Raw genomic sequence first — 18,799 nt, forward strand, 5'->3', positions numbered from 1 at the left:
CAAGCTTTGTCTTTCTGGCACAGACTCAGTCACTCAATGTGATCCTTTCTTTCTTTTCGTTTCTTTTCTTTTCTCTTTTTTTTTCAAAAAATGGGGTTTTTCCATGTAGCCCTGGATATTATGGAACATGAGCAGTAGTCCAGGTTAGTCTTGAACTCAGAGATCTAAGTATCACTCCCTCCTGACAGCTAGAATTAAAGGCATGCACTACACCTGGCTGATGACCATCTTTCTAGATAAATAAAAACAATTTCATTATCTATAAATACCTATTTTGCCCACAGTTGAGTATAAAGCACTAAAAAATTCTATAACAAAGTAAAAGAAAGTAATAGAAAAAATATTGAGAAGAAATAACATAAGAAGATATGAGACAGAAATTAAAACACTGAAGACTTAAAATAGAAGGAATAAATGGCATTTACTCAATTCTGTCACTTATAAAGAAGAAATTATTGCAGAAATAAATTAATTGTGACTCATATAGCTCTGTTGTTTTCTCCTAGTTGCCTAAAGGGATATGTCAACAACAGTTTATCCTTCTTTGACCTGAGTGAACTTGGTATGGGAAAATCTGGTTACTGCAGGTAACTTACCTATAATATATTTATCTCTCCTGTTTGCTTTGCCATGTCATCTCTTCCTTCCTACATGTAAAACAGATCATTTAAACTATAATTTTGGAATTTGAGTAATGAAGAACGTTTTGCTATTGTTCATCCTTTCCGTTTTTGTGGATTGTAGGTACCGAGACTATAGAGGCCCGCCTTGGAGTTCCAAACCCTATGAGTTCACACTGCAATACTGGCACATCCTAGCTGCTCGACTGGCCTTCATTATTGTGTTTGAGGTTAGTCATAGGAGAGGTGACTGTGGATAACAGCTTTGCTGATAGATATGTAAGTCTGATGTCAAGTCTTCACTGACTTTTGAGAAACAACCTTGGTGAGCCTGGGAAAAGGCTCAGATATGGTAAACCAATTATGAAGAGCTTGAAGAATAATGAGCAAGGGTTGAGTAATGTAAACACAAGTTAATATGGATCTATACAAAAGAATCAAGGAGAAAGATACTATCTCAGAAAAATATTGAGGCTTTCGGTTTTAAGCTCCTAGTGACTGACTATGCTTAAAGAGATGGGGTGATTTTCATGAACCGGTAAATGAATCCACATCTACCCATAAGGATAGAACACTTGATATTTCTGAATAATTAACTCAAAATATAATGAATCATGCATATGCTTGTTTAAAAAGCATTGACTGATTCCATGTTTTGTCCAAAACTCTTATTAAAAGTGATTGGTGTTTATCACAGACATGATAGTATTGAATTGTAATCCTCTGAGGTAATTTTGAAGGAACTTAATACAGTATTGTCATCTTATTTCAAGTCATGATGCAGTGAAGATTTTAGCACTGGGGTGTATTAAACACCTCCTCTGAAATACCACTGAATCAATGAAAAACTTTATATGTTTTCTATTACCAAAAAAGACAGCCATACCTAAAATTTTTGGAACAAAGGTTTTGTTTTGTTGTTATTGTTTTGTTTGTTTATTTTTTTTGAAAAACTGCCTCATGTATTCAAACTGGTTTCAAACTTGCTGTTTAGCCAGGGTTGGTCTCAAACTCCTAATCCCCCTGTCTGTCTCCCAAGAACTAGAATTACAGGCATGAACCACCACACCTGATTCCTATGAATTTTGGGGTAGAACCCAGGGCTTTGTGAATGCTAGACAAACATTCTACCCACTAAATGTTGAAAAAAATGTTAAGACAATTATTCATTCTAAGTGGTTTCCAAATATAAATTAAAAGTTTAGAATGAAATATCTGAAAATGAAATGCTCGCTGCTAAAGGTCGCAGCCAGGACTAAAATTCTCTGATTTAATGACTCTCAGAGTCAATAAAAATATCCTCCTGAATAAAACTTTCTACTTCATTGCAGGTAATATAAGAGTTTAACTCATTTGCAATCCAAACTTTCAATGATATGTCTCTTATATCTCATTTTAAAAGATAGATATTTTCTATTTTCCTCAAAAGTCAAGTCAACAAAGTTAATCAGTCACATCAATTCAGAGTGACCATCAATGGGTCCTTGTGAGACCCTCTTCATTTTCCTTTCTTCATTACCCATTACTGATCCCATAACCCCAAATTAACCTTTTTAAATTCCTTACACTTGTTAATTTTTTAAGTGTTGTTGCTTGTCTATGTTTAAAAATATAGTATCATTTTGGATGTTCTATTTTTCAAATAACTTCAATTATTTTGTACCTTAAAGCTTTTTGTATCTTCCTTATTTTACTTTGGGTCCGGAAAGAATTCTTAATAAGCACCACTTGTGCTTAGAACACATCTGCTAAACCTGACCTGTAATAAGAAAGCACAACGAAATATTTATTGTCATATATTAGACTTTACTAAATTATGGCATATATTTTTATTTTATTCCAATAATTATGAAGAATATTATTGAATTTTTTAGTCATGATATTTTTAAATAATCAGGAAAGTCCCAATTGTATGGGGAGAAATATGTATTGCTTTATACTATCTATTTTGAAATGCAGTTTCCATAAGCAAGTACAGCTAAAAGTACAACGAATTCTTCCTTTTTTCATAAAAAGGTATTGTCCACTAAAAGCCCTTCCTTTACATAGAAGTATTGTTTTAACAGGCTATACTAACCCTACAAATAACACATTGTTCCTTCTCTTTTCTGAGAAATGGAAAGACCTATCTTTCTCATAGGATACGTATGACTGTAGGAAGTGCTATTTGAGCTGGACTCACACTGTGCCAAGCACTCCTTTAAGCTTTTCAAGTGTGTGTTTACTTCATTCATTTAAGAGGTAGTATTGTCATCACTATCATAGACAGGATGTAGAAGATTTGACCAAGGGTCAACATTTACTGAGTGTTAATACAATAAAGGCTTAATTGGTCTCATTCAAATTCTGAGCCTTTACTTACAGGTTTAATGCCTTTGGAGTTACATTCTTGTTCAAGTCTAGCAATAATGCTGGGTGTGGTGGCACACATCTTTATTCCTAGCACATGTGAGACAAAGGCAGGTGGATTTCTATCAGTTGGTCTACAAAGAAAGTCCTAGGCCAGAATGGCAAGATATAAATAGCAAAATTATTTCACAAAACAAACTAACAAAAAATAACAAACCCCCCAAAGTTGATGGTTTATTTTCAAAAGATAAGTAATGCAAATTTTACCAGAATTATTTAACACAAATCAAATATTTCATAATAGTTATACTGATAGTGAAAACTTATAGAATGAATTTTTTGAAAAATAAATTTGTTGTTATTGAATATAATCACTGGCTCACAGGTTTATGTAGCATGTATTTTGATCTGTTGAAAATATATTTTTTCTAGAATAACCTTTCATGTTTGTGTCTCTTAATGGGTATTATAGTACAATTAAATAGCATGTGAGAATTTTGAACACAAGAATTTAAGATGCTTTTTTATGAAGTGATATCATTATACAACATTAAAAAGAGGAAACAATTTTTGGTGTCTAATTAATATCCTTCAGTGGCAGTCCATAATGTTTGTGTTCTTCATATAACTCTTGAAAGCAATATTCTAAATGCTGCACATTAAGTTCAGATGCTCAGTTTTAAGACAAATGTATCATTGTTCATGACTTTTCTGTTTTACAATGAGTGTTTTGGAACCTTTGAAAACATAGTTTTATTCTTAACTTACAGCACCTCGTTTTCGGGATTAAGTCATTCATTGCATACCTGATTCCAGATATACCAAAGGGCCTCCGTGAGCGCATACGGCGAGAGAAATACTTAGTCCAAGAAATGATGTATGAGGCTGAGCTGGAACATTTACAGCAACAGCGGAGAAAAAGTGGACAGCCTATTCACCATGAATGGCCTTAGACTGTACCTGTAACCCAAAAGGGGAGGTACCATTAGTGTGGGAATTAGACCCTTGAAATGTAGATGGGATCCAAGAGGAAGGCACACTTGGCAAACTATATGTATAAAATACTACTACTTGGAAATACATTACAGCAATCTCTGGGATTTGGAATGCTCAGAATTCTCAGGAAAGAAAGATGTGTGACCTCCAAAGGGATGCAACTGAAATGGCAGGGAGCCAAGCTCTGATGCTCAGAGCAAGCCCTCAGGGGAGTTCTGGGTTTCCAGTCCACCCAGTTCAGTCAGCTGCAGAGCAAATAGGAAATGTGGTGGCAAAATTTCCAGAGGCAGATTTCCAAGTAAATGTTAACAAACTGGTCATACTAATCAGATTCTATATGACTGCACTTGCATTCATATACTCAAAAGAAGTGAGTGAGATCAGAACTCCATGTCCCTTCAGCTCACAGGCTAGTGGAATTGTTTTTGTGCACTAGCCTTGAGATAATGGGTTATGCACATGGCATTTGTGCTGCTTTGTGTTGACTATGCACTTAAACAGTTGAACATCACCATAGTTGTCAAACCAAAAATAAAAAATCCAAGATCCAAGAAGAACACAGTTGGAGTAATTCTATTATATTGGCTGTGTTTAAGTTTGCTTTATCACTCAGAGCCAAGTGCACTGCCCATTTTTTTTATTATGGAATGCCAATTGATCCACTTTAAATATTTGAATGCCTATTCTTTTGTCATTTAGACATGACTAGTTTGTACTTTACTGAAGAAGTCTATCTTATATTCTATTTCATGTGCCCCTCGCTGAATTATTACAGAACATCATGTTGAAACTGTGTAAATATGTCGATGTCCCTTCAGTGTTTGCACTTTTGCTTTGTGTAACACAAGTTCAGCTTATGGACCAGTGACGCAGGATGCTACTGTAATCTGTTCATTCAGGAAATCCAAAGCCAAATGTTCTGCAGCACTTATGCATCTTCTATAGTGTGCACTATCAATTATGAACTAGTGAAATAATGCATGCATGTAGTGTAGTATTTGCATAAAATACCTTTCTGAGTTTACTTTTTAATCATTGAATGGAAGTTTCTGGGTTTTGTTTTGTTTTTGATAAGCTGATTTTATTTCATTTCAAAACTCTCTAGAAACAAAGTCGAATTAATTGTGAAGATCATAATTTAATTTATTGTAGAATCCTTATTTGAATGTCAATTTTGTCCACACATTGATGGAGTACAAATGAAGGGGTATTCAACTAAAAGAAGTTCAGAAGAGGTATAAATTAAGGGGGTAGAACAGAAGGAAACATAAGGAGTGAAGTTGATGGGTTTATGATAAAAAAAAATCAATACACTTTCCCTTGAAAATCAAGATGGTTCAATTTGAGAATAATTTGGAAATCACACAGAAAACACACATATACACAGAAAGAGAGCATGATGTATTTAGTTTGGTTTTGTTCAATTGAGCAACACAGAAATATTAACAAAATTCTAAATATTAAATTAGGCACACTCAAAACTAAAACTACTTTACACATATCATTGAATCTTTATCAAGGAAATTAGTTTCAATTACTGGAAGTATGCTGTCCTCTTTCTAACACTTAAAAAAAGCTTTGTTGTCTTGATTGTGGTTGCTTTATAGTTTCTACCAAGGACATTCACTTTTCTACTTTTCCTATAATTCTGGGTCAAGTATATGCCCTGGGACTCTAATATGTAGGAAGGTAGCTCAGTTGTACTGTATGTCTAGCATGCAGAAGGCACACATAGACTCAACTCTTAACACCTATAAAGAAAGAAAGAAATAAGTTAGAGATATGTTGTAAATTCCTACAAAAATCCTTGCTCCTAGGACTCTTCCATTGCAAATATAATGGTTAATTCTACAAACTTTCTAAAAGAGATTTCAGCCCCTCTATTTCAGATCATTTGTGCTCCCTTTTCTTTATTAATTAAGTATATACACATGCCTGAGCATAATATTTTGTTTACCTAACATTTACATCTTTTCCGAATTAGGGATGCAAGACAGACATATGATTTACAGGAGGACAAACAATAATAGCTGTTTCCTTAAAAACTCTTTTTCTAGGGTTTTCTACAGTCCATTGGGATTTAAGTCACACTGATTGATATGAACAGAGAATGATATTTTAATAAAAAGTTGTAGTATATTAATTTAGAAATTGCCTTCCCTGATATTTTTGAAACAGATATGAGAAAACAGAGAACCAAAAAAATTGTCTGAAATGTTTGTTTTGTGAACAGTTGCAGGGCAATCAACCTTGTTTCCATCATAACTGACAGTAAAGTGCAGACAGCGCCTTACAGTATGTTAACTTTAGATCACTCTGCTGAAGTAGAGAGAAATGTTTTATATGTGCTTTTCATATGAATATAAATTATTTCTCAAAGATTTATAGCACACACTATTCTCAGGAATCTGTATGATGTGAATGCTGCTCATATATTTTCATATTCTCACTTGTTATCTTTTTATGCTAATAATCAATGGATACATGCATGAGGTCTGCCTTGACAAGTTGTGCAAGTCATTTTACGTCTTAACTGTAATAGTTCTCAATCGTCTGAGCCTGTGTAGGCACTTTTAGAAGAGATACTGCTGCCTGGCTGCATGATGAGATTCAACTTGAATGTTAAATGATTCTTGGCATAATATAGTATACAATGGAATGAATAGAATTTTTTTCACTCAATAAATTATAATTTTTACTATAATCCACACATTACAGATTAATCTGTTTGTTCTTTAAATATTAAATTGGCATTTGTTGAATGGGTATGGGCTGGAAAAATTGCACATTCTATAGCCTCTCAAACAAAAGTTTCATTATTCATAGGGAAACTCGCCACATTCAGGCTATCTCCTGATAATTTCATCTTAAAGTCTTTCACAGTACTGAGGACAGATCCCACAGTTGGAAAAAAGGCCGGACACCTGCTTTTCATCAGCATAAATAGTATAAAAGGCCACGACCAAGTGGGCAGGTAATTTAAAGGCTACTGGCTGTAGGATTTCCTCCAGAAACATGAGAGTAAATAGGCTTCTGTCACACCCAGTCACTTTCTTTCTTCACATACAAGCTGCCTTTCCCAATTACTATTAAAATTACCCAGGGCAGATAAATCTTTAAGAAAACTCTTCTTAATGCTGTAACCCTTTAATACAGTTCCTCATGTTGTGATGAACCCCTGCCTATAAAGCTATTTTCACTGTTAATTGATAATTAATTTGCTACTGTTATGGATGTAATATAAATATCTGTGTATTTTGATGGTTTTAGGCCATTCCTGTGATAGAGTCCTTTGATCCCACTAAAGGAAAGAACCCTGACAGATTAGGTTGAGTACCACTACTCTAAACTGATGCACATAAATAAATAAATAGCACCCATGAAAATAATGGAATGAAATTGTTAATGACTGGGAACCATTGGAAAATAGAAACAAATAGAGTTTAGAGCAGTAAAGCATTTAAAATAAATTTTTAAAAATTAACTGGGACTGAAAAAACATGAAATCAAACTGGACTCTCTGGATGTGGCAGACAATGAGGGCTGACTAAGACGCCAAGGACAATGACACTGGGTTTTGATCCTACTGCATGTAGTGGCTTTGTGGGAGCCTAGTCTGTTTAGATGCACACCTTCCTGGACCTGGATGGAGGGGGGAGGACCTTGGACTTCCCACAGGGCAGGGAACCCTGACTGCTCTTTGGACTGGAGAAGGGGGGGAGTTGGGGTATGGGGAGGGAAATGGGAGGTGGGGAGGAGGCAGAAATTTTTAATAATAAAAAGTAAAATAAAATAAAAAACACCAAAAAAAAGAAAACATATTTGGAAAGATGGCTCAGAAGATAAGAGCACTTGATGCGCTTGCAGAAGATTCCAATTTGATTCCCAGCACTCATTTGGTGGTGTAAACCATCTATAACTACAATTCCAAGAGATCATTTCCCTTATTCAGTTTGGGGGGCATGAGGCATACATGTGGTAGGCCAATATACATGCATGCAAATCAAGCATATACAAAACACAATAATTAATAATCTTTTAAGGAAGAAAGCCTTTATTTTAGTCTATCGGTCCATGGGGATAGAGTCCTCATGGCAACAAAAGCAAGCAAGATGCTAACTGGTTACATTTCTCATTCATACACAGAAAACAGAGTGAGGTGACAGCAAATGAGTTGATGCTATAAACCTTCAAAGCCCATCCCCAGTGGCATACTTTGCTTAACAAGATTCTACCTCCTACAGATTCCACAACCTCCACAAACAGCACTACCAACAGGGGACTAAGTGATCAGACACATGAACCTATGAGAAGCATTGCTCATTCAGACCACCAGAACATGCAAGATGGCTGGGGTAGTTTGAATGTAATAGACCTCCATAATATTGTAGGGAGTGATACTACTAGGAGGTGTGGCTTTGTTGGAGTGGAAAGGTCCTTGTTGGAGGAGGCCTGTCACTGTGGTGTGGCTTTGAGGTTTCCTATGCTCAGAATATCATCCAATGTCTCCATTGACTTCCTGTTGCCTGCAAGATGTAGCCCTCTCAGCTCCAGCATCATATCTCCCAACATGACACCATGGTCCTTGCAATGAAGATAATGGACTAACCCTCTGAAATGTAAGTGAGCCACCCCAATTAAATGGTTATTCTTGTAAGAGTTGCCATGGTCATGATGTCTCCTCACAGCAATAAAAACCCTAATAAAACTGTTTAAGGGTGTGAACCAAGGAACTGAAGATTGGAACACTGTTCTGACAATCCATTGTGGAAATGACCAGCACAATCTCCCTGTGATGGGATAGGAAATTAGGCAGTGCCAGTCAAGGTAGGAGATTCTTAACCCATAGCCAAGAATCACCAACTCACCCATTTTTGGTTTTAGACTTGATGCTTCAGCTTGAAAAACAGTGCAGCTTATTGAATGACTTAACTGATACAGATGCATAAATTAATTGGTCAACTAGGGGTAAGTTTTAAAAAAATGTCATCTGACATGTGTACTCCATTTTTTCCAAATTACATGATCATGATGATTTCCAAACAGTATTCTGGGTTTCATATAAAGAGTCAGTTAACATCTTGCTAATTTTTATCCCATAAGCACCTTTTGTTCAAAATGAAGTGTGCCAACATTACAAAGTCTAAAGGAAGGATTAATTGAGCTTTAGCTTGAGTTATTGATCTGCCCAAGTTCCTGATTAAGTTGCTTGAGCATTTCTTGACCCTAAATGTCAACCCTTCTTAACAGAGGACAGTCAGCATTCAGCTTTTCATTAAGACTTGTCCTAAGAAAGCGCGGCACAATTTTAGAGCCTATGGGCCCTTGCTTCTTCAATTCATTTTTCCAGTTTAAATCTCTGCATGCAAAAAATGACAGTATCTTTACATCTCTTTATTTCTGAAAATGCAAAATTCCTAAATTGCTAGTTGGAAAAGAAAACATAGGAGATATATTTGGAAAACTTCTCAGAATCATAATTGTGGTGTGGACAGCCAGCCATACAAATGAGTCTTATGGTCTCTATTCTACCTAATGCTACTACTTAAAGACCTTGGGCCAAATTCACTATTTTTTGCAACAAGACACTATTTTTCTTGGTGTATTTTCTAAGTGAGAAACAAGGGATTGAATGAGCAGAAAGGAAAACAAACCCAATTGCAAAGTTTTAGTGGACACAATGTTCTGGAGATGGTGCGGGCAATGTGGAAATATCTGACCTAGATAGAAAAGCAAGGATACTTGACAGCTTCCATTGCGAATGTATCTTTTTCTTTCGATCCGGATAGCAAACAAGTTCAGTTCATCTTTAAACACTTAAAAACAAATAAGATTCTTTTTTTATCCTGTGTATTTGTGTTTGTGTGTATACATATTTTAAGGCCCCTATAAACCAAACACTACATACTTTATCAAAGCCATTGAAAAGAAGGGCCTTGTAGATAGTCTCTTGAAACTTACTGTAACATCTCTTAGCAGATAGGTCCATCTTCGTCTCTAAAGTTTACAGAAAGGTTTTCAAAGTAGTAGACCACCTTGCTCCCCACTCATAGGAAATATTCCAGAGGCCATTTCAATGCTTTGCATTCTGAATTTATTTTTAAAAGAAATAATTTAAATAATCTTAATTATACATCATTATAAAAGTCATGGAGACTTTTTAAAAATTAATTAGTATGAAATAAGATATTAAATTTCAAAGTGTCTCAGAAATTATGAATAAAAGACTGTGTTAAATTTTAGAAATACAAAGGCATCTCATTAAATTTCCTATTGATAAGCGTAAGTACTATCATCATTGCGTATTTTTCTTCTGTAAGTAAGATATTTTTTGTAGAAACCTGAAACTCCAAGTAATGGTTATATTTCTACTAAGAAGCCACATATTAATAAGTGTAAATCTATTCTGAAGACTTCTGATAATTTATACACAAAACATATTCTAAAAAACAGTACAGTTTTGAGTGTTTGTTAGTCACATGTTTGCAAATCTTCACTGACTTGTTGAAGAGTTTTAAATTGTAGCGTTCAATCTTCCCATGAACTACAAATGAAAATAACCCAACAGTGATTTTTCTACCAATAAAAAGTTACAATTGATTTGTGAAGGTTCTAGTATTTCAATAGGCATCTTTGGTGATAACCAAAGAATTACAGTTATTTTAAGTGGTCATGATGTTTTTAATATTGGGAAAGGGGGTCAAATTCTCATCAAATATACTTTACAGTATTTAGATTATAAGCACATGGAATCTGTAAATATACAAATGGACACAGTAAAAATGAATGTAATCTTTTAAGATAATTTATCACTAAAACAACAGGTGAAGGAAAACTCAAATTTTTCTGCTATGTCTTTTTTTACATTCTAAGATTATAATACTATCAAAGTATTTCAATAATACTCACTTTTAAATACTGTGTGAAAGTGTCACAGCCTATGGGACTCTTTCTATCCCTACTGTAACACTGTTTGTTACCTCTTATAGTCACAAATGGTACAATTACTCAGCTAATTCTGTTTGAGTTAAGCAAAAGCAGATCCCACTCTCCTACTGGTGTTTTAAGATTCACCTTTTCTGCAGTGTGGAGTTAATTTAGCTTGCAATATTTGCTCAAAACTGACAATTACAAATACAAGGCTTAATAAATCACAATTTATTTTGTGTTCAGTAAAGAACTTATGGCTCTTTTCGATGGAGTTGATCTCAATTTTAGGAATGTAAGACTTTTAACAATGTTTTTATGAATAACATAAAAAAAACTAGTGTTCGGAAATCAGGACATTATTTTTGCTTTGCGATTATACTTGCCTAATTAGTTCTATTTTTTTCACAGAACCCTAGTGATGCATGTACTAAATAAACATCTTCAAAGAGAAACAATGAAACAACCACTTAAAATGGGCATCATTTTCGTCCCACTGCACAATGTAATTATTGAATTTTTTGAATGTGCCAGTCACTGGGTTAAGTCCTCATAATAATCCTATTAAATAAAAATAGTTTCTATTCATTTTAATTGACAAATAAACTAATATTTTTAGACTCCCCCAAATGAGCAGGATAATTTGAGTTGAAGTTATTTAATTCGGATACCTCATGTCAGCCAACAACCTACACTTTTTGCTCCAAATCTTAACACGGAGAGTGTCAGTCATCTAAATAAGGTTAGTGAGATCAAGTAAACAAGACAACCTCATTCTCATCAATGCCCACAATTATGCCTAAGAGGCACAAAGTTCAGCATCGAGTTTACCACTATTCTCACTTCCAGAAACTCATCACTCACAGCACAGTGCATTGAGACGTCTCTGAACATGCAGGAGCCCCAAGTTCAAACTACCCTGCTGATCGTGGCCCTGTAACACCATTCCAAGCTGCAGTCTCTAGAGTAAGGGATGGAAAGGAAGGAATGCTGGGACTAGCTGAGCCTACTGACTGTGCACATTGTAGTTTCCCTCCACTGCATCACACAATTAATACAACTCCCACCCTGTGTAATATGTTTACTATTACTTTTATCTCTCTACCTAAAGACATATTTGTTTGAATGAGTAAAAAGGAACCTCTATTCAGAATTCAAAGGGTCTTTATATTTTATCTACTTGTGCCCTATCGTTTGTTATACAAGGAAAGACTAAGCTGTTTCTGTAAAGAAATGGTTGCATATAATTTTAATTGTGTACTTTTGATAATATTCTAAAAAGTATAGGCAGAAAAAAGAAGAGAGAGATTTTAAATATAGCTATAAGGAAAGTGCTGATTTAGTAAGGTAGCCTGAGGATAACTTTTAATAAAGTGAAAAAATTGAGATATTTTGCTTTTGTGAAATTCCATGTGAAAGTTTGCAACCCTAAAATGGCTTCCAAATCAATCACATGTTTGTTATTATGAACACACACATAGGCATGCAAACATACCTTATAAACATTTATAAGAATTTCTTTTCTTCTTCCAGCAGTTTCACTGAATCCTCATTTGTCAAACCACCTTTTACTCTGTAATCCCCTCTCCTCCAGAGTTTTGAAGTTATTCTCCAGAATTAAAATTGCATCGTGCTTACATCTGACTTAAGCTTGCACATGTGACATGGACTGGTTCTGTGAATAATGAATAAGACTTCATGGTTAATGATCTCTGCTCTGAATAGTGAGCTCCTTGCAAGTTTCCTTTACAATATGCAGGCTTAACTCACACCTATAAAGGGTGATTTCCTTTTTATTCAGCTTATAGATTAGATTCTCGGCTTCTGGGTAAGTACAGAGGGGGTTGTTGTTGTTTTTTTTTTTTTTTCACTAAAAAAAGTATGAATTCTTTACTATGTGTTGGTGTGTGTGTCTCTGTGTGGCTATGTGCCCATGGATGTGAATGCCGATGAAGATCACAGATACCATATTCTCTGAAACTGGAATTATAGGCATCCATAAGCTAGTCAACTTGAGTGTTGGGAAATTACCACAGGTCTCCTGACTGATTAGCCATCTTTCCAGCTCCAAATTTATTAAAGTGATATATATGATTAATAAACACTTATTAAAGAGCACAAAGCAAATAGTGTATTTATGTATGGTTTACCCACTGGGAAGACTGATTTTTCTCATCCTATACTCCATACAATTATCCTTAAAGTTTAATCATAAAAGCTTTAGCAGAAGGAACACTAACAGAACACATAAAGAAAGCAGTGTGAGGATGCTAGCAGAAGTTAAGTGTTCTAGCTGTGGCCCTAAAGATAGCATAAATACATTTATCTGTCTACATATATGTAAGACATGTAGTTGGAGATGACATCATCCCTGTTGTATCAGCCATGTCAGAGAAGATTAAATATGCAGATTCCCCTTTATGTTTTGTCTCTACCTCCACCACAATATTTTGATGGTTAAAACTTTGAAATGTAAACTAGGGTCAGTAGTCAGGTAGGTATTTTGAAGAAACAAGGCCCTGTGCTTAGTTTTCAGCACCAACACCAATCATAAACCTATAAACAAACAACAAAGCCTGAAATTTAATCTGACAGGAAGCAAAAAGACAAAGGCTCCTTGCATTATGATACAACTCAGTTCTAAATTGGTTATGGCATCAGGCACTTCTGGCATGGCTGATTTTTTTCTCACATGAATTTGGGGCTTTCCAAAGAACATCCTGAGAAATGGTCTTATCATTTCTATAAGTATAAATAGGTATTGGACAACTTTATTTCTGAAATATTATGTACACAATTCTATAACAGGAAGAAGTGACATTGAATATGTGTGTTGTATGTGGGGTGTGTGTGAGTGGTTGGTGTGTGTGAGAGAGAAAAAGAGAAGGGGGAGAGAGTATTATCAGCTGCATGTATTTTCTTAGAAATGAGTGGTCTTCTCCTTCACACTGTTGCTTTTGTCCTTGGGGTTGTAGCCTGGAATCTGAGCCATGCTTTCTTGCTTGAGTCCATTCTGTAGGGCAGATTCAACCCCCTGTTTCCTGGCACTGCCACTGTCAAGGTAATCCTGAGGAATGTGGAAAGACACATGTTAAAAGGCAGTCCTTACAGGCTTAAAACCAACTCAATGTATATTATGTAACTGCTTCACGTTTATGAAGAACGAACAAGACAGCTTTGCATTCATTTCTACTTTCCTTCAACAGCTTTCACAATCCTTCCACTGCTCAAAACATCCAAAAGCATATCCTCCCTCCCTCCTGAAGAGGCTCAGTATTGCCTAGCTCTTCTGCAGTTACTCTGCTTGCTCCATTGTCAGTCAGTGTAGTTTACTTAGAGTTCAAGCTGCTCATTAGAGGTCCTGACTGATGAGAATGCATCTCTCAGAAGTCTCTATTGGTCTAGCATAAATGTACTTCTGGGGCAGCAAGAAGCTAAGGAAGCTGGTTGCATTTTGTTACATCTTTGACTGTAATTTTCCACCAATATTTATAGCTGTTATGATTTGAATATGAAGTGTTTCTCTGTTTCACTTGAGCTGGTGGTGCTGTAGAGAAGACTGTGACTCTAGGAAGTGGGGCCCAGCTGAAAGAAGGAAGTCACTAGAGGCGTTCCTTATGGGCAATATGTTTCTCAGACCCCTGCCTATATTCACTTTCCTTCTGTTTCATTTCCACTGTGAGATGAACAGCCTCCTCCTTCATATGTCTCCATTAACCTCCTAATATGTCCAAATGCATAGAACAAAGCAATCATGGATAAACCCTTTGAAATGGTGTGCCAAAACCAAACAAACAACAATAAAAACCCAAAACTCTTCCTTTGAGACAGTCTGTCAGGAATTTTGGTAAGAGATAACAGGCAAAAATAACTAATATAATATCCTAGATAATTAGAAAGTTGTCTATGTCATTCTGTTTTATCTTCTTTAGTTCTCAAGTAATGAAACCTAAACTAAAGGAAAATGAGACTTTGAACTGGGGTAGATCCAAGGCTATCCAACTCTCAAACTCATCATCTCATGTATCACATTGAACTGTGTATTGTATTTTATTCTTTTTCCTAAAATGTATTTTTCTATTTTTTCCTGGAACTCAACTCTCAAGGATTAAAAGACTCTGGAAACTGATCACTTGTAGTGTAACATTCCAGTCATGAGGCATATTTACCTATCAATACACACACCTAAAAGATCATCAGCTCCAGGGACTCTGGAGTCGAAATCTATATCCTTTCAAGCTGTTGACTATAGATGGAGCTGTGGGCAGGTCTGCTTTTTGTCCTGCCCAGCTCCCGGCTGCCGGCTAGCTTTACCCAAAATAATTACATGGAAACTGTATTTTTTAAATACTGCCTGACCCATTAGTTTCAGCCTCTTATTTAGTAATCTGTGTAGCACCACGAGGTGGTAGTTTACCAGGAAAGATCTTAACCTGCGTCTGTCTCAGAAAGGAGCAGCATGGCATCTGCCTGATGCGTCTGCCTGACTCTGCTTTCTTTCTCCCACAATTCTGTTCTGTCTACTCAGCCTACCTAATTTTCTGTCTTATTAAAGGTCCAAGGCAGTTTCTTTATTAACTAATGAAAGTAACACATAGATGACCCTCCTCCATCGGTTAACATTTACTGCCTTCCATCCTTACAGTCCTTTCCCTCACAATTGTTGCAAGGGGGAGGAAGGGCACTCCCAGAGGCTGAAGGACACTCCTAGTAGTGGAGTGGAACTAGAGCACTCCTCCCTCTAAGACAAAACTTGTTTGAAGAAGCTCATGCATCCACTTACCTGCTCTGTTTTCTGCTCATGCTGAACTCCACACCAGCACAGAGTTTTGTATTTCTTAGACCAAAAACAAAATAGATTGCAAACTGGTCTTATTAAAAGTGGATCAACATCTTCGCCTCTTTGCTTGCCTATTAAGAAAAGGGAGATGGATTGAATGGCTTCAGCCCTGCAGGCTTTCGATTTCAGCATAAGCATATCAACTTGAGGATGGGTTATTTCTTAACAAAGCCAAAAAAACAAGCTTCAGAGGTGAATCTATAGAAATCAATAGATAGACTGTTGAATGAGTTGAGAGTTAACAGTTATAAATTTAAAAGTTGTCAGGTAAACAAAGTTCATGGCCATAAAGTTAAACGGTAATAACGTATTCATTTGAAAATATTCCTCTAGCAATAAATATGCAGGAAGTATATTTTTCTTCCTTAATTTTATCTAAATCATATATTTACAGGATCATCTAGTCTGGTATTTATGAAATTAGAAAGATCATTTTTATTATTTCTATCTCTTTCATCACAGCATCAGCATCTTCTACAGTTCTTTAAGGTTATGCCAGCCAATCTAGACTGTCCTCACATGTCATTTCTGATCTTTAAAAATACCAGTTCCCTCCTTTTAAATCCTACTGAGGAACAAGTCAGACTGATATTTTTACTAAGATGTAAAGGCTAATGAGGCCATCATTCTGAAACTTTTGCAAATTTTCTGACCAGCCAAACTAGTGCGAATATTCTGTCCCACAGAACGCAGGTAAGTATGGGAGCCAATCCATCCAGAGGTCCCTGGAAGAAGCATTGTTGTAAGAGTTAAACACATTGATCAGATTCCTTCTATGAGACTGATGTTATGTCTCACTAAAATTTTGTGCCTGTCCAATATTTTGAAGTTCAAATAACATGTTCCACAGTATTATATCAGTCTGTCAAAAGTGTTTTACTTACTGGAATTCTAATTAAATTAATATTTGTTAATTAGTGCCTTCTATAAAATAGGTATATTTGACTCATGTATTGTTAATAAGGAACTTTATATTCTGCATCAAAGAATTTAATTCAAAATGAACCCATAGATATTTATCTGCACTAAAGTTTATGTATTCCCATAGAGGCCAGAAAAATGATATCAGATACTCTAGAACTGAAATTATAGACATCCTTGAGGTGCAGTGTGGGTGGTGGGAATTGAACTTGGGTCTTCTGGAAGAGCAACCTTTGCTTATAATCACTTCATCTATCCAGCTTCTACTATCAATACTTTTATTGCAACTTTGGTTCCCTTTCCTCTGAACAAAAGCAACTTTGTGCCAAGGTATTGACCCTATGAGAACAGTGTAAAGCATAATTTATATATATTTCATCCCCTACTTTTCCCCACTGTAGTCACCATGCACAGTACACAAACTTCAAAGCCCTACAATAAAACCCTACAAAGATAGGATTATGTTGGAAGTCAGGTGAAAAACACTTAGTATTAATCTTCCTTTATAACTGATGCTACAAAGAACTTTTTTTTTTTTTGGTTTTTTGAGACAGGGTTTCCCTGTAGTTTCTAGAGCCTGTCCTGGAGCTAGCTCTTGTAGACCAGGCTGGCCTCGAACTCAGAGATCTGCCTGCCTCTGCCTCCCGAGTGCTGGGATTAAAGGCGTGAGCCACCACCACCCGGCTACAAAGAACTTGTATACATAGGTATGATGGTAGAGTATGTTTCAAAATATCCTACCTATTTTCTGATTGTTAAACAGACACACAGACAGACAGAAAAACATACAATGAGAGAGAGAGAGAGAGAGAGAGAGAGAGAGAGAGAGAGAGAGAGAGAGAGAGAGAGAGAGAGAGAGAGAGAGGAGGACAAGAGGACAGACAGAGAGAGACAGAGAAAGAGATCAACTTAGAAACTTGAGACAGTACGTGAATCTCTTAGAGAAGATGACTTTTGTGGTAGATTTAAAAGCATATTTGTGAGACTACCATGTAGTCAACAACTTTGTGAAATAACCCCCCAAAGAGAGGACTCCAGATAACCCACCTGTCAGGAAGCTGATGATTAGTCCAGCAGCTACACATCCCAGAAAGCCCACAGCACTAAAGTAAAGGTAGGAGAGTGAGTACCATGTGTCAGCAAGGGCAGGTCTGTGGAGAAAAATAGCACAGGACATCAACTCTGTTCATCATTCAAAAATAAAAACTCATGACTTAGCATACAATTGCTTCGCTGCACACTCTGGGTTCTGGCATCTCTTAAAACTCCAAATCTTAATATCTGATTCTTTAATGAAAAAAATTAGGAGCTAGCTCTTCTTTTCATCCCGGATTTACATTTAGAGAGAGAGATATAAAGACAGACAGACAGACAGACAGACAGACAGACAGACAGACAGATGGATAGAGAAAATTTTTAACGAGAATAATGTCTTTCATTTTTTTTCAGTTATTTACTATTCAATTGTTCATTAACTCCAGAGTCCCTAGAAAGAATGTGACAGACACTTGTCTATGTATATGAACTGACAGAAAATCTCAAAAGGGACTTTTCAGTGCTATTCAGCAGCAGAAGTTTATAGATGACACAAAAATTCAGCCTTCATATACCTTCCACTAAGATCATGACTCCTGATCTGTTCTTCAATCTTCCAGGATAGTATTTAAACTCTTGTTTACCTAAATGCAGAGGAAGAGCAATCTGCAGAACTCTGTTTAGCCTTGCAGAGTACCCTTCATTGCCAAGCACTTCCAGATGAGCAAGAACTAGTTCATCAAATTATCTCTGACAGAGGTCTTTCTTCTTATTTGCTGACCTACTTTGGGACTTAGTACTATTTTTAAAGTCAACATACCTGCTGGAAAGCTGTGGACCTACTGTCGCTGTTATATTTGTTTGGACACACTGTTCTGTTGATAAAGGTAAGGGTAATGTCTTGGACACTGGTGCAGGGTAAATAAAAGACCCGATGGCCACCCAAAATGACAATGTGATTCCAGCAATGAGGCCTCCTAGTGCACCCTAGGAGAAAAAGAGAACATAATAAGAAATTAAACAAAGCTCTTTTTTTGCAAATATATTGTTGGTATAAGGTATAATGTACTGCAGAAATATTTAATTGTTCATCTCAAATCTTGGCCACACA

The 18,799-nt window shown here is 36.0% G+C and overlaps 2 protein-coding genes across 2 annotated transcripts in view; one reads left to right on the forward strand and one right to left on the reverse strand.

Annotated features, from left to right (window-relative positions):
- The window catches only part of Ano3 (anoctamin 3), a 306,732-nt gene extending 302,810 nt beyond the window's left edge, over window positions 1–3,922 (forward strand). Inside the window, exons 26-28 of the mRNA XM_038330758.1 lie at window positions 507–587; window positions 745–850; window positions 3,740–3,922. Of these exons, the coding sequence (XP_038186686.1) occupies window positions 507–587; window positions 745–850; window positions 3,740–3,922 (370 nt within the window). The remainder of the gene's footprint in view (window positions 1–506; window positions 588–744; window positions 851–3,739) is intronic.
- Window positions 3,923–13,812: 9,890 nt separating this feature from the next.
- The window catches only part of Slc5a12 (solute carrier family 5 member 12), a 47,114-nt gene continuing 42,127 nt past the window's right edge, over window positions 13,813–18,799 (reverse strand). Inside the window, exons 12-15 of the mRNA XM_038331420.1 lie at window positions 18,509–18,675; window positions 17,701–17,804; window positions 15,676–15,803; window positions 13,813–13,959 (exon numbers count right to left, since the gene is read on the reverse strand). Coding sequence (XP_038187348.1) covers window positions 13,813–13,959; window positions 15,676–15,803; window positions 17,701–17,804; window positions 18,509–18,675 — 546 coding nt within the window. The remainder of the gene's footprint in view (window positions 13,960–15,675; window positions 15,804–17,700; window positions 17,805–18,508; window positions 18,676–18,799) is intronic.

This window comes from Arvicola amphibius, chromosome 5 (assembly GCF_903992535.2).
Source record: "Arvicola amphibius chromosome 5, mArvAmp1.2, whole genome shotgun sequence".
Classification (NCBI taxonomy): domain Eukaryota; kingdom Metazoa; phylum Chordata; class Mammalia; order Rodentia; family Cricetidae; genus Arvicola; species Arvicola amphibius.